Source organism: Carex rostrata, chromosome 15, assembly GCF_964058835.1.
Source record: "Carex rostrata chromosome 15, lpCarRost1.2, whole genome shotgun sequence".
Classification (NCBI taxonomy): Eukaryota; Viridiplantae; Streptophyta; class Magnoliopsida; order Poales; family Cyperaceae; genus Carex; species Carex rostrata.
The window spans coordinates 8,158,025-8,180,548 of NC_135932.1; the positions used below are offsets into that span (position 1 = coordinate 8,158,025).

General features: G+C 32.7%; 2 protein-coding genes across 2 annotated transcripts; one reads left to right on the forward strand and one right to left on the reverse strand.

Moving 5' to 3' along the window:
• Positions 1-2,635: 2,635 nt before the first annotated feature.
• ACX2 (acyl-CoA oxidase 2) lies at positions 2,636-8,486 on the reverse strand. Its single transcript, XM_078315882.1, has 9 exons — positions 8,028-8,486; positions 7,847-7,942; positions 6,682-6,797; positions 5,763-6,273; positions 4,997-5,369; positions 4,454-4,633; positions 3,894-4,060; positions 3,454-3,577; positions 2,636-2,832 (listed from the first exon to the last, which is right to left on the reverse strand). The coding sequence occupies exons 1-9, from the start codon at positions 8,360-8,362 to the stop codon at positions 2,677-2,679; spliced, it is 2,058 nt and encodes a 685-aa protein (XP_078172008.1). The 5' UTR covers positions 8,363-8,486; the 3' UTR covers positions 2,636-2,676.
• An 11,314-nt stretch (positions 8,487-19,800) lies between these two features.
• Positions 19,801-21,556, forward strand: LOC144566175 (transcription factor MYBS1-like). The gene is made up of 3 exons (XM_078316093.1): positions 19,801-20,308; positions 20,689-21,157; positions 21,237-21,556. The coding sequence occupies exons 1-2, from the start codon at positions 19,938-19,940 to the stop codon at positions 21,149-21,151; spliced, it is 834 nt and encodes a 277-aa protein (XP_078172219.1). The 5' UTR covers positions 19,801-19,937; the 3' UTR covers positions 21,152-21,157; positions 21,237-21,556.
• Positions 21,557-22,524: the final 968 nt, after the last annotated feature.

Below are 22,524 nucleotides of genomic sequence, written 5' to 3' on the forward strand. Positions count from 1 at the left end.
TGACAAGCAAGAGTAAATAAGAGGGGCAACAAAACTCTTGCAAAGTACAATAAAAGACTATAAATAGGAGGAAATACAAGCATTAAATAGCAACTTAGAGCTACCAATTTCATGTGCTGATTGTTTAAAAAAATGAAAAAAAAAATATAGGTCTACAATGAAAACCGTCATTTTTTTATATTTAAAAGTTTATATTTTTATTTTTCTACCCCACGAATAACTCCTCTTTTGCAGAAAGAATGCCATAGTTTGTAATCAGTTTTTGAGACAAGTTTCGGTACTAGTCAAGCTTCAATTGTGATAAACTCTCACGATTTTAGTTTTATCATTAAAACTAAATAAATACTCAAAAATGAAAAAGCAATGAAAAACAGTACACAACATGCAACAAAAGTAAAAAAGTTACTTAATAGCATCAAAGAAATGCTAAAAGAAAAAAAAAAAAAAAAAAAAAAAAAAAAGAGATGATCGAATCAATCTTTCTCTCAGAGAAAAAAAAGAGCGTACAACAGAGACGGGAGAAAGAAGAGTGCGACAGAATCAAACAATCAGCCCTTTTAACTCGCTCCGTTCGACCGTTTCGCTCTCCTCCAATTCAGGACGCGTGTAACTTTTAGTTTTTCAGGACACGTGTAACTTGAGATCCGTTCTGCTCACCTCCCGTTCAGGACGCGTGTAACTTTTTTTTTTTCAGGACACGTGTAACTTGAGATTTTGACACGGAGGTATGGATCTGAATTCTGAAATGTCGAAAAGTTAATACCTTTAGAGTGAGTCTATGGTAATATGCATATCACGGGTTGTTACCGTGCTACGGCTCTATATTCAAGTTTTTAAATCCTAACGGTCGATCCGAACCGTTCATCTTGTACTCCATATTAATATGTGTTTGGAGACTAAATTTTACATTTTTTGAAATTTTTTTACTATTTTTTTAGATATTTAGAAAATCACTTGATCTGAAAATTCTGGACCATCCAAAAACAGTGATTTTCAATAAATCTAAAAAAATAGTAAAAAAATTTCAAAAAATATAAAATTTGGTCTCCAAATACATATTAATATGGAGAACAAGATGAACGGTTCGGATCGACCGTTAGAATTTGAAAACTCGAATATAGAGCCGTAGCACAGTGCCAAATCGTGATATGCATATTACCATAGACTCACTCATACCTTTACCTTTTTTTCTTTTTTGAGAAAAAAAAGGTTATTACTTAAATAATAAGAAACGCAAACTTCCTCTGTAATGATTACGTGAGAAAACGACAAGCAGAAAAATTGATACTGAGTTCTCGGACAGTTCTCATTTTTTTTATTCTCTAATATTTAGAAGATGGGAACATTAATTTGCAAATTTTGAGAACTAATAAGACTAGAAGAGACATGCAAATTTAGAAAATTAATATTCTATGTTACTAGACTTTTATATTCGATCATATATTCGTATGTATACGAAAAAAAAAATGCATTCTTAATTTCTTATATTGAAAGAATTTTTTTGTTTATGTAATGCCATCAAAAGAAAAGTTTTTGTAGTTGGTTCAAGGGTGTCTTTGTAAATTTAAGTTGAGTTTTGTTCTATTTAGTTGAGAATAAATGTATTCTATTATTGTAACACCTGGAGACGAATCAACATCTCTCTTTTCTTTCTTTATTTTTTTTACGCGAATCAATCTCAACTAAGTTTTATTTCCACGCAATTTTTTTCCTATAAGTAAACATCATATCCATTCAGAAGTAGTATCTACGAGTTAAAAACAAAAACATCAAATTCAGGTATAAACACTTGTCAACACCTGACCCCATTTGAGTCTGCCAAGTGCCAATGCATATGACCCAGGACTTCCATGTGGCCTCTCCTTTAAACCCCTTCTTTCTCGTACTATTTGCCTCGATTTGAACCAGATTTCTTGATTATTGATACCTTGGACCATCAGTTTAACACCTAACTTAGCGGACAGTATAGGTGTTTTGATGTTTCAAGTATCCCATTATTGCACATTACACAACCAATATCAAATTGGAAATGTCTTCTCCTCATCACACACCTTTAGAGATAGATAGAAAAATATCTTAACTGTTTTTTTTTTTTTTTTTTTTTTTTTTTGTTCTCGATCTCCAAACAGAATTTGATTCCTTCTTTCATTTTCAACTTTGTATACATCGTCTCCCAGTCCAGTGATATACAAGCAATTTAGTATGTCTATTGATTGGCCTTTTAATTGTTTTTCAAGTCCTTTATTTTTATATCTAAGAAAAACATTTAAATTTGAAGTCTAGAATCTATTTTCAGACAAGATGTAGTTCTTGGTTCTATACAATAGTTGATGAAATGTCTGGTATTTCAGTGCACACTCGTTCGAAACAATAGATCTTGTTCATTTTTTTAGCAACGAGTTCATATCGAAAAATATGTAAATTTGTACAAGATGAAAAGATGGAATGTCAACATACCATCTTTTTCATTATAATGATTTTTCACCAGTTGTACACAATGATTTATGGATTTTACAACTTTTGATATCAATGCACAGGTCGTGTGTAACAAATCGATCAGCTGTTTAATAATTATTCCTTTCCATATTTTCTCATGGAACTCTGTAAAGCATAAAAATTTGTTATTTTACACTTATTTCTCAAGCAGTTGTGCTTATTGTATTGTACAAACACTCGTTAGAAACCAACATTTTGGGTGTACTGTTCGTATGCCTCGGATGCCATGCCAATTGGAGCTCGAATTACCAAATCAGGAAGGTCAAACGCATCGACCAACTCTCTAGCAACTCCTCTTACTTGGAAACTGAGATAATCTGTCAGCTTATGAATAGCCTGAAAATGTTGATTAGCAAATTCGGTCAATGCTTGCTACAATAAAATGAGAGTTAGGCTGGGGTGCTATGGATAGCATAGAGGCCTCTATGCTACGGCTCAATATTCGAGTTTTCAAAATTCAAACGGTCGATCCGAACCGTTCATCTTATTCTCCATATTAATATCTGCTTGGAGACCAAATTTTACATTTTTCTAAAATTTTTTACTATTTATTAAGTATTTTACAAAATTGTTGATCCAACGGTGGCTGCACAAAACAGTAAAACCGTTGGATTAGCGATTTTCAAAGTGGCTTAATAAATAGTAAAAAAATTGAGAAAATTATAAAATTTGGTCTCCAAGCAGATATTAATATGGAGAATAAGATGAACGGTTCGGATCGACCGTTTGGATTTTGAAAACTTGAATATTGAGCCGTAGCACGGGAGGCCACTATGCTATCCATAGCACCCCAGCCTAACTCATAAAATGATTTTGGCGCTTGTTATGTTTAAGAGATCCTACATCAAATTCTATTCTATCTAATGCTTCAATTCCCCGAAAGAATAAATAACTTCCTCTACAAGCTAAATGGTATGAATTATACTGAATAATAAAAGAATGATCACTAAAGCTTGCCTTGGCTTTGTTTGGTGCAACATAGTCTACGTTTCGGTATGTTCCAATATCCTTCCATATCCGATCAAGAGCATAAAGATCGCACACTAACTTCAGCACCTCACGAGTGTTGGCATCAGGACAACTGCAAATGACCATGATAAAAATGTTAGCTCAAAACAAAGATTTTAAGTTATTCAAGCCAACCTTTTTTATTTATGTGAAATCACTTAAAGAGTGTGTGACAAGATCATTTAACCACCCATTAAAGACATCAGATCCAACTCACATTGTTCTTGAATAAACACAAACCAAAAAAGTCCAAAAAAAAACACCAAAAGTCACTGAATTGGTACCATAAAAATCTTGCTGTAACACTGAAAACCATTATGCTACAGCCAATAAAAGGAAACAGACTAGAGAAGCTAACAATTAAGTACAAAAATAAATGAAAAACATACTTTTGAACTGCATCAATGAATTTGGCAAGAACAACAGATTCAATATGCGACTCAGCTAGTGTAAGCAGATGATTCAAGCATCTATTCCAGGCACCAAAGCTTCCCAGCGTCTTGGTGTGCTTTTGAAGCCTGGCAGCCACACTTTGAAGCAGCCGAGATGTTCGATGCTGGAAAAAGGAGTCAATTTTTGTAAGCTCTCTAAAATTCAGCCACATGTAAAACAAAATTAAAGCATAACACAATTTTGATGGAAGAATTATCCCAAGTATTGTGTGAATTTAAAAATATTCCATATAACCCTGCAGAATAGGAAGTAAAAAAAATTGAATATCCTTATCATTCCTAAGTCACCATTTAATGGGGTGAGAAAGATTAAAAAAAAGAAGAAGGTAAATTGGGCATCTTTTTAGTATTCCAGGGGCGAAGTAGGTTGTTCTCTGTTAAGGGAAAACAAAGGGTATTTCATCTAGGAAAAGGGTATATGGGGTATTTTGAGACTAAGACTGGTGTTAGGTAGGGACTTGTCCGCAATAGTAATCGGAGAGATAAGGCTGGCTTACTCTGAAGGCATCAAGCTGGAACTTTGGATCTCTCAAGTGATCTTCCCCTTCCCACCGAGCCGTTACTGGATTTGGTTGTGACAAATAAGAAGACATGGATTCTCTTAAATAGTTCCATGTCACTGTCAGCGTGCCTCCCTTGAACTTCTCCTGGTACCGCTTCAACAGGTCTCCCGCAACCTACAAATACAAATGGGTGAAGAAAATCAAAAAATAAATTAAACCTCTATTTTGCCAAAGGGTATACTGTAATAAATGAACACCCGGAACTTTATCACATTTGTTACTCTAACAGCATTTCTGGGTATATGTCCAGATGACACCCTTCAGATTACTGGAATGAAAAAGATATTGCATGTTAAGATGAAAATCCAGTTTGTCCAGACTGTACCAGTTGCGTGAAAATTCCGTGGTAAGCGGTCCACACATTTCTGAAGATATTGCTACTCTACCAAGTTTGTCTAGACTGTACTAGTTACGTGAAGGGCCAGAATTCTGATTTGGACATTGCATGAAAATCCAGTAAAATTAATCATACTTTACCTGTTGCAAAAGAACCGTGTTGTCTCCTTCAAAGGTCTGGAAGATATCATGGTCATTTCTCAAAATTCCAAACCGATTAACTGCAGCATAGCCATGGCCACCACATGACTCACGGCACGTGCTGATTGACCTTGCAGTATATGAGGTCACATACGACTTCAGCCCGGCAGAGAGTGCATGCACGTCACCAACCACCTGATCATCGTTCGTTTTCTTCATCTCACAGTACTTGTCAACAAGATATTGCGTAGCAAAGTGGAAAGCATAGGTGGATGCAAGCATGGGCATGAGACGGTGCTGTTGGGATTGGTAGTCCAGCACACTAACTTCAGGTTTTCTTGGAGGCCCGAATTGCTGACGAAGCAGAGAGTATCTAGATATAGTAGAAAACACAGTTATTTCTCTCAAACATGTGGGTGCCACGATTGTTCCAGGGTTGAAATCCAACTTAATTTGTTGATTTTCTATCCTTAACTAACATTTATGTGCAAGGCATGTGCAAAAAGATGCCAAGTATTAAATAGTCAACTTATCTATGAGCACAAGATCTAATTGCAAACTGTCATTAACATTGTATAGCAGCAAGAAGTCACTAGTGGAATGCCTCCCCCCCCCCCCCCCCCCCCCCCACATTCCCTGGTTCCTCCCACCCATATCCCCAAGCTCTTAATTAATAAATCAGTTGATCTAACCATGTTGGCTTGCATTCATAAATGAAAACAAATAAATACAAAGTTGAGGCCAGAATAAACGTTGAGTGCAGTACCTGACGGTTATGGTAACTGCAATTTTCAACACACCAACAGAGGAATATGCAAGCCCAACTCGCCCACCCACCAGTTCACCCAGTGTTGCGGCAAATCTTTTGTTTACTGTAGGTAGACTACTTGTGTACTTGCCATCTCTTGACACATCACCAAATCTATTAAGAAGGTTGTCACGTGGCACCCTCACCTGAGAAAACCGTAATGCACCATTGTCAACCCCATTAAGACCAACTTTGTGGCCACAATCATGGATCTCAACTCCAGGTAGAAGTGCATGAGTCTCAAGATCTCGTATCGGCACGATGAATGCATGGATGCCCATGTCTGCTGATTTGCCTCCCTTTCCTTGGAGAGGAAGGATCAGTCGAGCAAACACACTCGCAAATTTACCATGAACAGCAGCATTGCCAATCCACCATTTAATGGCGCCGTCATTCGGGGTATTTATTACGAACTCGTCTGTGATTGGGTCAAAGGTTGCAGTGGTTTGTAGGGCTTGAACGTTAGATCCTGTTTGAATGAATAATGATTATAAGCACATATGTAGATGCAAGTCGATGTTAGTGGAGTAAACCCTGACTACGGCTCTAGTAAGCAAAACACAACCATGTGACTGCCTAGAACCAAAAAAGAAAAGGGAAAAAGCCTTTCTATGGTACATAACAACCAAAATCTCAAAAGAGAGAGAGAGAGAGCATCTAGGGTTCTAGCCTTTTAGGGTATTTGATCACATGACTCGAGCCAACCAGACCTTTTCCATTGATTACCTCACCAAATATATTCACTACATAAATAGGCATTGGTTTTTAGCCCAGTTCTAGACTGACTAAAATATGGACTTACCACTGCAAGGTACTGCACTATTTGGTTTGATTTTGTTATATCTTTGGTAAAGCATTTTTTAGGATAGAAGCTCACCATGATGCAGTTCAGTCATAGCAAAACAGCCAGGATAATCTAAATTATCAATCCCATCAAAATACTTGTCTCTGTGCTTTTTAGTTCCGAGGTTGATAACTGAGCCTCCCCAAAGACTATTAAGAAAACATTGTGAAAATATCATTATTTATATGATTATATGTGGTAATATTTACATGACTAAAAAAATACTAGTGGCTTCAGAAAGTATCAAAGTTTTTCTAAACCTATGCTTAGTTGATTTATATTTTGTTGCTTAGATGTATTGTGAATTTCCTTTTTGTTTATCTTGTAAACTCATACTGCCTTAATGTTTGGAGATTGTGACAGAAGATACTTATGTGAGGTAGGTAAACTATGGTCAACAAGATGAATAATTTAAAAGGAAAGAGCCCAAATGATCAGATTATTAATAACTATATATAAAGAATACCAACTTCGTGGTGCCTTTATTTAGAAAAACAATTTCCAACATGGATATCAAACAATTCAATCAATCTGCTAATAAATTTTCCAATAATTTATATGCCTTGCCATACACAGGGCCCATTCTAGAACTCTTAAAACAGAATAGACACATTTCATTTTGAGACGTCATACCTAGACCACATTGGATCTATCATAATTAATAAAAAAATTCCCAAAATCTTTTGTTATAAGAGCTAAAGCTAATTGCACATTATTAAAATCATATTTAAGGCAATTTTTCCGACCAGATAAAAAAGTCCAGAGGATTTCTAAATAGAATGTGGTTAAACGAAACACAAAGAAGGCATTCTAGAAGCAGCAGTTTCAGTTGGATTGATGGTTTTGGTTTTAACTGAATCAATTTCATTTTTATACGGGTTAGATTTTTGTTTGTCTGCTTTTGTTCTATTGAAAATATTGGTTATTTTCATTACAGCTTTTAGTTTGGTTTCGATAATTGAATCCGAATAAACAGAAAAACCATAAGGTTAGTAATTTCTTGTTTGACTAGGAAAGGAAGTTCAGCATGAATTAACAATGGCAGCTTAAATTGCCAAATTATTCTTTATAACATAGTTTATCATACTAATTAAGTTAAAGCAAAATTTCAGTTCATTGTTTTGGTTTTCTTTAGTACCGGTTCTACTTTCTGCTCTGTTGAAACCGAACCGACCATTCTATCCGGAAGAGAAGTTACCTGAATTGCACACCCATTTTGATCCCAAGTGAGATATCAACCCCACCGACTGCCTCAGCAACAGCAAAATAGGCTGATGGATTCTCAACCAAGTATCTATTTTTGCACGAAAGTCATTAATATTTGCCATATTTTCAAAAAATTAATCAATTGTGTATAAAACCAGTTGGGAATAACGTACCTAAATGGTCGGATACCAGCATCGCGCACAAGAGCCGTCATTTGCCTCATGCAAAGTTGGCGATGCTCTGCCATGGATATCTCAACTGGAGTCTGTAGGTCAGGCCTGGACTGGAAGAACTCGAAAATGCGCGACTGTATCTCCCTGTGGGGCCCGCGCATGTATTCTGACAGAGACTCCACGGATGCCAAGAGATTGCGCTTAGCACGACAAGGAAGGAGGGAAAGTTCGCCGGAGAGTGGCGCGGAGGGACTATAGAGGTGGAGAGAAAGTCGTTGTATCCGGCGGAGAGCCACCTCATCGTCGGAGCTAGGGTTTCGTCGACTGTCGTCCATCCGTTTGATCAAATGCTTGCTCGAGAGAGAGAGAGAGAGAGAGAGAGGAAATATTGGAAGCAGGAGAGTCTGTTTCGCGGGACCGGTATTTGTTGCTTTTACGGGATAAAAAGAATGACGCGGAGTGCTAATCTGATGTATACGTGGCAGTTACTTATTGGACCCGATTTTAAAACAGTCTCATAATACAGTCATATCTACCTTCATTTTTACAATTCCTTACCGCTATCTTGCTGGATCAGTACAAGTGACATTCTGCGCCAATCGAAACCTGCCGGAGAGCTTTTAGTAAACTATCGTAGATTTATTTATACAGATATAATTTGCACGAAGAGAAGTCGTTTTTCTCAAGCTACCGAACAGCGACGGCGAAGGATATGAGAATTCACATCCTCTCCATTACTTGATAACGGAATCTTTTACAACTACTAGATCTAGACCGTTCTTTTTAACTTGGCACGAATCTTAAAGCATAATAATACTATCCCTGCGGTAGCCCGAATCTCAAACCAGTTGAGTTTTAATCTTAAACCGTAAAATGAGGTTAATCCTCTACAGTACCTGAGAGGATAGAATACGGATAATGATCGGTCAAATACTTCGATTGGCGCGCTATTCAATATGCTTTAGAGTCGCTTAATTATACCCCCATGCCTTGCTTGCGTCACAAAGTATATCCACCCATTTCTTCACGGATTCTCCATTTAAGAATTAAGACAAAAGGTCACAAAACAAAACTTTTACGTTTTAACTTCCAATAAAATATTCATCAACTTTTACGTTGACTCAATAGAATCTAACGTTTCTTTAAAATATTTGTAGTTGATTTTGAGAAAAATGAAATTACTGTCTTGAGAAAATTGGCAAGGAGAAATTGTTCGGAATAATTATAGAGTAAAAGAGTCTTGAGCAAGGTTGCTGAAAAAGTATAATGATTATGCAAGGACAATTCATGAATCAGTTCAAAATTTTAGTCTAAGATAAATTACCTCTTCTGAATCAAATAATCAACAAATTAACAAGTGATTATGATCAGCATGTCTACAAGCTTAAAATGTTGACAATTGAGAGTGCTATAAAATAAATTTGACATAATACGCATAAAAAAAAAAAAAAAATCTCACATATATGCGTAGGATTTATCATAAACAAATGATAATTCATTCACAAATATTTTTTAGAGTAAACGTTGGAGGTCAAACCACCAAACTATTTAATACTCTTGTTATTACAATAAAATATTTTATCCATTTGAATTTCAGACTCACGACCTCTCACATAAAGATCATGTATCTCTGTCACTAAAATCAAAGGTTAATTCTCACTTCATTCGCATTGTTTATGTTAAGAGTTTTGTCTCATTGATGAATTGCAAAAAGGAAAAGAAATATTGAGATTTCACTTAAAAATCACTCTTTATAACACTCAGTTGTCAAAAATGTGACAATTGACGAAATTTTTTCAATTACCACTCTAAACTTTCAAAATTCTGATCATATCACCGCTTGTTTGGAAATTCATATCTTGACACGTGTGCATATTGAGTGCATTATTTTTGGAGTGTGTTTGCGCACCAAAATTCTGTTATTATGTGCAAAAAGAGAACAAAATGAGAAAAAAATATATAAAAAAATGATGCGCAGACTATATCTGCACATGCATCAAGTTTTATTTTTTTTAAAAGCCATGATAAAATCAGAATTTTAAAAGTTGAAGGTAGTAGCTAAAACAATTTCGGTCAAGAATGTTATAAATAATCAAATTGCATATGAATTTCCGTATTTTTCTGCATCCATCTATCATGCTTGGATTTAAAATTAAAGAAATTTAAACTGGTTATTTCAAGTTATATCTGCCCAAGTTATTTTTTATTAGTATGGGTTTAATTTATAAAGGTCTAAGTTAAACATGATTAATAACATACTAAAAATATTTCTTCACTGACAGTGGACCTGCATTCATAATATATTAAGAGAACTAGATAAATCTTTTGATCGATTAGATCTCCAAGCTTAGAACGAGCGGTAAGCACAACAAAAACAAATAATCGGAAAACACGAGCATTTATTTCACAGAACTTTGCTAATCATGCAGGGATACGACGACTCGTGAGTTCGGTACACCCCTTATCATAGATTCGCGAATTAAACTGAATTTTTTTTTTTTTTTGGTGATATTGAGCCAAACGTTGAATTATTTGGTTGACCGAACTTTGACTAAATTAAATCCGAATAATTCACGAATTTTACTGATTTTCTCCGAATTTTACAAATTATTTGCGAATTTTTCGCATAATATTTTTTTTTTTGGTATTTTTTTTGCTCTTTTGCAGAATTGAGATCTCTGATCTAGATAATTTTGAATCATTTCCGAATTATATTCAAATTATTCCTGAATCACAAAGTTTTGACTTCACCGAATCAAATCCGAACAATTCATTTGTCATTAATCATTATGCCCCTACTACATGGTTACACCAAAAGCCACACGCAAAAAAATAGATGCATCAAGCTATGAATTCGGTCAACTCTTGGATTACCGAGACTGTATTTCAGTACACCACTTTTTTAAGGTTTAATATATTGAAATAAATCATATAAAATACTTTTATGGGAAAAAAATATATTTTTAATTTATGTTATTTTTTAGTATGGCTAATCATTCTAATACTATTTGAATATATATGTATATTTTAATATTTTCTATTGACTTCGAAATTTTTTTAATATTGGTACTCAGTTTTATTATATTGATAATTATTGTTTATTAAATTAGAATAACGGGTCGTTTTTGTTTGAAATAAAAAAAAATCCTAGGATAAGAAATTTCAACTGAAATTTTGAGGGGTTTTTTTTTTTTTTTTGGCAATTTTGATTCAATGGCTTGGATGATGAATTTTTTAAACTTGAGGACTCAATTAATGACATAATTTGTTTCTCATATTTTCTTTTTTCAGAGCTCACCATATTAAGTTTATAATGATTATAGAGCAGAAACAAGAGACATATTATGTCTCCATGTGTTTAGTGGATCAAAATTAATCTATCTGACCATTAAAAATGTTATAATCATATTTATTATAAAAAAAATAGTGGAAATATAGCAATAAAAATCTTACTACATATTTTTGGCTTTATTAATATTTTTTTAGAAATATTTTAATCATTTACAAGATGAACAATGCTGAAATATTCAGCAAAGACATGACTAAACTAAATATGCATAAGTATTTAAGATAAATTGCTTTGATCTAGATTTTTTGTTGCGGTACATTAGATGATAAACGTCCACACTTATAATTGGCATAAAATTAGATAGATGTTCTTATTATGTATAAAGAGTAGAACTTGTGTTCTCTAGCTCATCAAAATTTTTTGTGAACTCAATACTGAATCTATCAAATTGACTTCAAATAACAAATTTGAACGGTTAAAATCCATCTTACGAGTGATGCATCTATATGTAAATTTGTAAATTTAATTTCGAACACATTTTATATAGAGTCAAGTTGTAAGATTAATTTATAAATCTTCTAATTTTGACAGCTTGACTTTATACTAAATTAATTTAAAATTTTAAAATTTTACATGTAGACGTATCACTCATAAGGTAGATGAGTTTTTAATAATTTAGATTCGTTGTTTGTAGACAATCTAATATGTTTTAGAGTTGAGTTTAAAAGGAGTGTTAATAAACTTAAGAACACTCTAGTTCTACTCATGTATAAATATTGATAAATAATTTAAAGTTTGAAATTTGAAATTCGAAATAATTATTTTATGATCATACTATATGTATTTTAGATATTTTGATTTGCAATATGGAGTTGTTTCTATCTCCTTCGTAATTTGTTAAGAACATTTGATCAGCAGTTTTTTTTCTTCTTGAAATAATATTTTTTAAATTAAGGAATGACACGTTTTATACCAATAAAAATTATAATTGGAGCAAGTTAAAAGTAAATTATATATTCAAATCACATTTGTCAGGTGGTAGGACCAATAAAAAAAACCACTTGTATCTTTTCAGTTAAATGCTTGTATTTTATATTTCATATCACCAATAAAATCAATTGTATCTGCATTTCCAGCATGATTCTTATTTTTTTCACATATTTATACTTTTAGAAAGTTATTTGATCATTTTAAAATGCTATGACCAAATTTATTATAAAAGAATAAATATAAATACAAAAACAATAGTCCTGCTGCATATTTTTGCAACAGCCTGACATATATGATTCATTATGCGGCTAAGTTCTTGATGGCTGGCGTCCCGCCATAAAGGTCCCGAGGACTGCCAGCATACAATTTGGCTTGTTTTCTTAATATTTCTGCATAAAAACATGTTTTTTTTTTCCAGTAACATGATCCTTAAAACGTTATTAAGTGAAAATGAATTAAAATAGCAGTAAACAAAGATAAATACTTGGAATTTGATATTGTTTCACACTAAAACCTTAGCCAAACATTAATATATTTTCGCCTATCAATGATTCATCCATAATTATAGAACTTGAGTTTGTTCAATTCCAAATGTCTACAAACCACAATATGGTTACTCCAATATTTCATCCATAATTGTTAATAAATCTTATATATTAAAAAGTTGCTGTGATTTGTAAAAAATAAAAAATAAATAAAAAGATTGTTGTTCGGATCAGTCTAATAAATTAGTCCCACATGTGTTGTTTAAATAAATTACAACTCTTTATTTATATAACTCACTTCTTGATTGCATTTAATTATTTCTATATAGCCAAGGTCAACTAGTACACATGCCCAATTTATAAAAAAAATAAAAATAAAAAAGAAGGTCCAGATCTAAACTTTTGATTAGTCCCACATTAGAAAATTAGAAAATATGATGTTGGTTGGATCCTTTATATATAGATGAAGAATGTGCCTTAGAGTTGAAAAATAAATAGAGTAGAGTGCCACTGCCACATGCAGGAGAGAGAATAAATTTGCACAATCTCCAATATGCTCCAGCTGGAGAGAGAAGGTTGGGACAATGCAAATTCAATTGGGGATCGGGTTTTTGAACCTCAAAAAATGCACTGAAATGAAAACCAATTGGGTAAAAATATGAGTTCAATTGGGAAGTTATTGGATCATCCAAACAGAAAAAATGCACTGAAATGAAAACTAATTGGGTAAAAATATGAGTTCAATTGGGAAGTTATTGGATCATCCGAACAGAGTAGGAAAAAAATTGAGGAACTCAATCCGATACCCACCAAATTCCTATAATTTAGATGCATCCGAACAGGACCTAAAATGTATTTCCAAGTTGGAAAAGTTTCACACAATAGCACTAAACAAAGCAAAAGGCGGATGTCACTATGCATGAATCCCCTTAGAGTTATTTGCATTTATTTTTTATAGGCAAATGAATATTGCTATTATTATGAAAAGTGAAAATTCTTGCCATGTCTTCAGGGGATAATTCTTAAAAAAATAGAAATAAATAGTTAAAAGTGTTATGAATATATATTAAATGTGTGGATGTCATTCATTTTGTAACTCTCATATTAATCCTCAATTTATTTTCCCACTACTCCATGCATATTGATGCCCATTACTATTGGAATTCATTTCTCTATTTATTATTTGTATGGCTTTCATTTACAATTTGTAGCCTATAAATAGAGGCTTTGTAGTCTTGTATTATACACACATATGAGAAATATATTAATAAAGAGATTGTCATCTTTTCCTTTCTATTTTGTTTATTCATCTTATGCTTGTTTATATTTATTTTATAACACGTTATCAGTACGAGAGCTCTACTAATTGAAGGTTCAAGGTAACTTTAATATTTATTTATTTATTTTTATATCATTTATTTAAATGATACATCTTATTAGTAATTAGTAAATGAAATAGGATGATCTATACATATTTACTTGAGAAATCAAAATTTTGTTTTGACTTCTTTATCAAATGGCCCGAAGACCAATTTGTTGTTTTATATTAGTTTATGATTCTATTGTGTTACATATAAATTTCAAATGGCCCGAAGACCAATATGTTAAATTTGATGTAAAAGTTGAGAATTTATCTCATCATATTAAAAATCAATATGTTAATCATAAGTTTTCAATTTATCAAAAGGCCGGAAGCCATTCGTTGATCATAAATATTGTGAAATTTAGATCTGATTCATATTTTTTGTGCGATATTTTATTTTCAATAATTTAATCTTCTCGAAGAAGATTTCAAAAGATATTAAGAATTTCTTCTTGAAGAAGATTTCAAGAAATTTTATATGATATCAAAATTTTGTTCATGTTAATTTTATTTTTGAATAATAATCTTCCTGAAGAAGATTTCAAGAAATATAATTTGTTCAAGAAGATTTTAAGAAATTTTTCTGAAGAAAATTCCAAGGAAATTTATATAAAGCACAAATTTGAATGATGTTCATATTTTTATTTAATCTTCTTGAAGAAGATTTTAAAATATATTAAGGTCTTCTTGAAAAAGATTTATGTGAGTCACAAAAATTAATATGAGATGATTTCAATATATCTTCTTGAAGAAGATTTCAATAAGATTTATATGATGTGTATTTTTTTTTAATGATGTAATCTTCCTGAAGAATATTCAAGAAACATTCCGAATTGATTCATTATCACTTGATGGTTGAACAAAATAACGAGTTGTTAAACAAAATATTCTCTTAATTGTGTTTCATTCCTCGAAGTGAATGTAGCAATATATAATAATAATAATAATTTTGGACAAACTCGTGAACATGGACCAGATATAAGTTAAATATCATAATGATTATTCTTATAATACACATTTCCACCGGAAGTGGAAAGATAATGAAGAAAATAATGAGAAAAAGAAAAATGGAAAGAATAATATTAAAAAAAAAATCATATTATCATTGGTCACGTACCAGTTGTACGTCAACGTACATGTAGTACGCTGAAACATCATATTGCTTTATAAGCATAACTATATATATATATATATATATAAATCGAGAATTTTTTTATTTGCTAATGTCATGATCTCGATCTTATATACTCAAAATAATATTACTCACTGAATTAAGTTCATTCTTTAGCAAGAAACATATATGATAGTAAAGCATTAGAATTTAACAATCTAACCTAAGAGGTCATTAAATGAAACTTAGAACTATCATGTTAAGATTATTCGGTATAAGCCAAGTACGTGCCAAGATAAAAGTTAAGTATTAGTTATTGCCTTGACCAAACTTTCTCGGTCTCATGTGAATATTTACTTTTAACAAGTTAATTTGTTCCTATATCAAGTATAAATTAATTCATGATATGAAAGTTGTAGAATATAATAAAAACAAGCTTGGAGACACGATAATATTTAAAAGGGTCATTAAATCATTAGATCAAAATTCTTTTACGAATTTTTTTTATTAATGATAATAATAGTAAATAAATTAATAAAAAAAATATGTTTTTGTTATTATGAAATTATATTTATGGTCATTTTTATTTATTTGCATTTCTTGTTATCATTGTTATGGTGGTATTTCTTATTTTTGTTAATTACAACTGTTGTTAATAAAATAATAATAATAATTTGATTGAAGGCTCCGGAAGAGCAATATTGTCAATATTGTTGTTATGCGGAGGATATAAATTTATATTAACGATGCATTATATTTTTCTAAGTCTCAAAACAATTTGTTAAGCTTTAAGAATATCCGCCGAAATGGATATCATATTGAGACAAACTAATGAAAAAAAAAATGTTGAAGAGAAAAAAAAATTGCATATCCTCCGATTTGTACAACACATATATTAGTACAATTGAAGCACATGTTGTAAACCAGTAGTTTACATATAATAATATATTTATAGTTTGGCATGATCGGTTGGGCCATTCCGGATCAATAGTGATGCGAAAAATAATAGCAAATTAATGTGAACATTCATCAAAGAACTAGAAGATTCTTTAATCTGATGAATTTTTTTTGTGTTGATTTTATTTTTAGAACGTATACAATATGATATTTATGGAACATTATTTTCAACATGTGAACCATTTGAATATGTTATGGTTTTAATTGATGCATCAACAAGATGATCACATGTATGTTTATTATCAAATCGCAACCTGACGTTTGCGAAATTACTTGCTCAATTGATTTGATTAAAGATCATAATTTTATGATTATCTAATATGAAAGTACGTGTATACAATGTCGGAATTAATGTTGAACATCTTGTAGATGTTCGTATATAAAAAAGACGATATAATATTTTACATGCAACAAAACTAATTCGCATCATGCCAACTAGCTATTATCAAGCTTCCCCTTATAATTAGTTTTTGGTCACATACCTAATATTTCCCATATAATAATTTTTTTAATGTGCTGTATATGTTCTAATTGCTCCACCACAACGCACTAAAATGGGATATCAAATAAAGTTGGGAATTTATATTGATTTTGAATCTCCATATATAATAGAGTATCTAGAACCATTGATGGGAGATTTATTCATGGATAATTTTGCCAGTTGTGAATTTGATGAATAAAAATTCTCAACCTTAGGGGGAGAAAACTATCAGCTGGAAAAAAATTATATTAGTATGAATTATTATTGTCTTATTTTGATCCTCGTACTAAAGAATGTGAACTAAATGTTCAAAAGATAATTCATTTACAAATGTTAGTGAATCAATTGCCAGACACATTCACAAATTCAAAGAACGTGACCAAATCACATGTACCAGCTGCTAATGCTCCGATTAAAGTCGGTGTCCATGTTGGACAGACTAATTATAACACGCATGAAGCATGGAAAAGCAATCGGTTCCAAAGATTAAAAATATAAAAATCCTCGAAAAAGAAAAGGAGCAAAGAATGAAAATGGTCAAGTCGAGGATATGATAATTTCAGATAAAACTCCAGAAGAGAATAAAATTATAAGTAATATTGGAGTTCCAGCAGAAACTCAGGTATCTGAAATTCATGAAAATAAAGAGATCTCGATAAATTATATCATGAATGAAATAAGATGGAACCGAGATGAAATTGATATCAATAATATTTTTGTATATAATATAGCACTAAACATAATAAATATTGAGGATCATGACTAGAAGTCTATTAAAGAATGTCGACAAAAGAAATCATTGGCCAAAATAGAAATGTGCAATTGAGGTAGAGGTAAACTCTCTTGAAAAATGAGAAGTTTTTGGACCTGTAGTCCTTGTACCTCAAGGTATAAAACCAGTAGGATATAAATGAATATTTATGAGAAAATAAAATGAGAAAGGTGAAATTTTGAGATATACTCGTATGTGGTGGATGCAACAACTTTTGATATATAATTAGTCTGGCAGTCCATGAAGGACTTAATTTGCACCTAATGGATATTGTTACAGCCTATTTAAATGGCTCGCTTGATAATGATATTTATATGAAAATCTCTGAAAGATTTAAGATGCCCGAAGCATGTAATTTAGGTTCTCGAGAACATTATTAAGTTAAATTGAATAAATTTGTATATCGATTAAAGCAATATGGACGCATATGCTATAATCGTTTAAGTGAATATTTATTGAAACATGGATATAAGAATGATACGACCTGTCCATGTATTTTCATGAAAAGATATAGAAATGATTTTATTATAACTGCAGTTTATACTATCATTGGAACTCCTGAAGAGCTTCCAAAAGAATAAATTATTTAAATGAAGAATTTGAGATGAAAGATCTTGGAAGAACAAAGTTCTGCATTGGATTGCAAATTGAACATTTAAAAATGATATTTTTATGCATCAAGAAAATTATATTGCAAGAGTGCTGAAATAATTTTATACGGATAAATAACATTCATTAAGCAATCCGATGGTTGTAAGATCATTAGATGTGAATAAAGATCATTTAGATCTCGAGAAAATGATGAAAAACTATTTGGTCCTGAAGTACCATATCTTAGTGCAATATGAGCACTTATCTTGATGAGCATTCAATACATGATATATCATTTATAGTAAATTTATTAACAAGATATAGTTCTTCTCTCACGCAAAGATATTAACATATAATTAAACATATATTTCGCTACCTATGAGAAAATTTAGCAATACACAAAAGCAAGTCAAGTATGTGTTTGATTAAGATCTATGATTTAACACATTTGTCAGACATATATCCAAAAGAATAATGTTATTAATGTTTACCAAATCCGTTCAAGTGAAAAATCCAGCAGATTTATTCACTAAGGCACTCCCTACTGCAATATTCAAAAAGTTAGTTCGTAATATTGGAGTTCGCCGACTTAAAGATCTTGATTGATGCTGTCATGAGGGGGAGTTAATATGCACTATATTTTCCTTAACCATGATTTTTCCCACTGGGTTTTTCCTGGTAAGGCTGTAGTTGCGTATTTAGAAGAATATTGTACTATTTTTCCTTCACTAGGTTTTTATCCCATAGGATTTTTCCTAGTAAGGTTTTAATGAGGCATATTCTTATATAATTGACATCCAAGGGGGAGTGTTATGAATATATATTAAATGTGTGGATGTCATTCATTTTGTAACTCCCATATTAATCCTCAATTTATTTTCCCACTACTCCATGCATATTGATGCCCATTACTATTGGAATTCATTTATCTATTTATTATTTGTATGGCTTTCATTTACAATTTGTAGCCTATAAATAGAGGCTTTGTAATCTTATATTGTACACACATATGAGAAATATATGAATAAAGAGATTGTCATCTTTTCCTCTCTATTTTGTTTATTCATCTTATGCTTGTTTATAACAAAAAGAAGATTTTAGTTGATTTTCCTCTCTATTTTGTTCATTTATTTTATAACAAAAAGAAGATTTTAGTTGATAGCACACAACAAGAATATTCAGATATCTTTATTACTTTTTTTTTTTTTTACTTTTCTTAGCACATTCCTCCTCTGGAATTTGTAACACGTGTAGCCGTGTTACGAGAAAGCCGGCGATATCTACACGTATTACGAGAAAGACGACAATGTAAATTTCGTCTTTCTCAGTTAAGTTTTCTTCAAGACTATTAAATGCTCAAAAGAAAAAGCAGTTGTTTTCTTCTAAGCAAGGTTATGTTACCTTAAAGCTATTACATAGCTCCAAAACCAATAGCTTACTTCTCTATGAAGATAGATATGGTACATTAATGCATATAATAGGCATGTTCCTGATGTTTCTTATTTTATACTACAGAGCATAATTATTGTCTTGATTTTTTTTTTTTAAATAACACATAAGTTTTGTCTTCTTTATATTTTCATAAGAAGTATTTAAAAGGAGGGATAAAGATTTTAACAGAGTAGTTTTGACTTCATGCAGCGCACATACCATAGAACCAAAAATGAACAACATATGGTTTTTGGCATTTTTCCACTGCATGAAGATAAAACATCGCTGTTAAAATCTTTACCCATCTGCCATCTGGTTTAAAAAGTAAAACTAGGAAAAGGAGGGGTGCATCTGAAATTTTACCCAAAACTCGCGCTTAATTAACAGACACATGTCGAGATAAGATTATTTATCCGCGTCTGGTCTCGACTGCTTGGCCGATGGGCGGCGACGTGGGGCCCACTTCGCCGGCGATTGAGAAGCCTTGGACAAGGGAAGAAGACAAGGCTTTCGAGACGGCGCTTGCGACGGTTGAGTTGGTGGAGGGGCTGCGGCGTTGGGAGGGGATCGCCGCTAGGGTTCCCGCGAGGACGGTGGAGGAGATTAAGAGACATTACGAGCTACTGGTAGAGGATGTGAAATCCATTGAGGAGGGGAAAGTGGAACTGCCACGGTATGGGGTGGGGGAGGAGGAGGAGAGGGAGAGAAGTGGTGGATTAGGTTTAGGGTTCGATCGTGCCAGTGCAAAGGCTTTGTCGAGGTCTGAGCAAGAGAGGAGGAAAGGTATTCCTTGGACTGAAGAAGAACACAGGTCGGTGTTTTCTAAATTCAAATTGTCTACTTCCATTTCAATTTTCTCTTCCAATTTGAAATATGAGACCAGAGTTTCTGGATTTCGATTTCATTGACGATTCGGCTTCTTTAGTTCACCAATATTTTTTTCAAATTGTTGTATGTTTTCAGATTAATTGGCACAATATAGCATTAATTTTCAGATGAAGTGACATACCAAATAAACTATGCACATAACTTCAACTGTACAATGCTTAAATGGGCTCTAGCAACAAGTTTAGTCATGTGTTGAAGCCTGAAACAATCTTCTCTACCTCTAGAATCTTATACAAAATATTACATAAGACTGTTACCTCAATACCCATCTTGGTTATTTCATTTTAAGTATTTATTATTCAGGTTATTCCTTCTCGGGCTTGAGAAATTTGGAAAAGGTGACTGGCGCAGCATCTCCCGCAATTTCGTCATTTCCCGAACGCCTACTCAGGTTGCTAGCCATGCACAGAAGTACTTCATACGCTTGAATTCCATGAACCGGGACCGGCGCCGGTCGAGCATCCATGACATCACCAGCGTAGGTGCTGGTGGGGGTGGAGGCGACGTGCCTTCCCCTAAAGGCAACAACAATGCCCCGCAAATGAAACTACCAGCTCCAGTGCCTGTGCCTGGAGTTGCTGTCTATGGTCAAATGCAACCACCTCCAGGCCATGTGGGCCAATTGGGCCATCCTGTGCCAGGACAGCTGATTACGCCGGCTCCGGCTGTTGGCACACCTGTCATGTTTCCACCACCTCCCGGGCATGTTCCTCCTTATTCTATGCCGATTGGGTACCCACCACCACCTCCAAATATGCATCGGTAACAAGAGGTATATATAAGTTTTGTTTTCTTATAAATTTAAGTTGCTACGTTTGCTGCTTGACTTGGAATGATGTGGTGTTGTATAGGGAGGATGGTAGTTGGCAGTGCAAGGTAGAGAGCTGACGCATCCTTTGTGCACTGAATTGTGTTTGTTGTACAGGGATGAATCTGGTATAAAGTTAATTATTCATTCCATACATTGCGGTGCTGCATTTAACCTATGCTTTCATTTTCTTCCCTATGCTTCCCCGATATCAATTTGTTGTAAATTTATAGTTTACTGTTTGATACTCAGTATATGTACAAATGCAATAAAAGTATGTACAGCAAATTTGTTCTCAATTTGTTGTCAGTTTATTTTTGCTTGATAGTTCAAGTCTGTGAAGTAGAAACATATAATTTAAAGCATTGACAATTGTTTAACTTAACAAGTGATGCATGCTTGTTGAAAATTGTATATTTCTAGTTAATTTTGTACAAGATCAACATAATAAAGGATTTTTTTTTTTTTTTGAAACCCTGGCAGGAGCTGCCATAGGATCATTTAAAAGAAAATTGATGTATTGATTTTTTCATCCTCTTGATCTTAAACAATATTGTTTATCCATGCATCACTTGATTGAGATTGTGACAATATAGTTCAAGTTCAATAGTTCGGAGTTATCATTTCAAATTTCTCTTCAATTAATATGTAAATATAAGATGAGGATGGATCGGATGACACCCTTTTTTGGTGACATCGAATAACATTGTGCATTTCCAAAGTTTTCAAAGTCCAAACAGTCGATTCAAACCGTTCAACTTGATGGATATGTTAAAATGTGCTTGCAGATCAAATTTTATATTTTTTTGAATTTTTTTTACTATTTATTAAGTATTTAACAAAATCGCTATATTCAGACCGTTGAATTTTTGTACACATCTTAATAAAATAGTAAAAAAATTCAGAAAAATATAAAATTTGATCTGCAAGCACATTTTAACATATCCATCAAGTTGAACGGTTTGGATCGACTACTTAAACTTTGAAAATGTACGGTGTCATCCGATCCCTCCTCCTCCTCATATAAGATTGAGGTCGGTTAACATCTCACATATATGAAACTTTGTGGTCTGTGTCAAACTTTATTTTTTATTGCTCCCGAGAGAAGTTATACTTCTCCTATTATTGATGAAGAAATTTAATGTGTTACACCGTTATTGTTGTGTAACATTTTTGGAAGGATTATATCCAACTTCCTCTTCCATTTAGGGGGCGTTTGGTTCATGCTTTTAGAAGGTGATTTCCTGTCATCACAATTCCCTAGAATGTGATTACTATGTTTGGCAAAATTAACATGGGAATAGATACGGTAATAGATAATTTCAGGGCAT

What these genes read in the sequence shown, in the direction of transcription:
- ACX2 (XM_078315882.1), bottom strand. Translation starts at nt 8,362, where the DNA reads ATGGACGACAGTCGACGAAACCCTAGCTCCGACGATGAGGTGGCTCTC. An exon ending in ACACGGTTCTTTTGCAACAG is followed by an intron (nt 4,634 to 4,996) that starts GTAAAGTATGAT and finishes TTGTATTTGTAG; the next exon opens with GTTGCGGGAGACCTGTTGAA. An exon ending in TTGCACCAAACAAAGCCAAG is followed by an intron (nt 2,833 to 3,453) that starts GCAAGCTTTAGT and finishes CAACATTTTCAG; the next exon opens with GCTATTCATAAGCTGACAGA.
- LOC144566175 (XM_078316093.1), top strand. Translation starts at nt 19,938, where the DNA reads ATGGGCGGCGACGTGGGGCCCACTTCGCCGGCGATTGAGAAGCCTTGG. An exon ending in TGGACTGAAGAAGAACACAG is followed by an intron (nt 20,309 to 20,688) that starts GTCGGTGTTTTC and finishes TTTATTATTCAG; the next exon opens with GTTATTCCTTCTCGGGCTTG.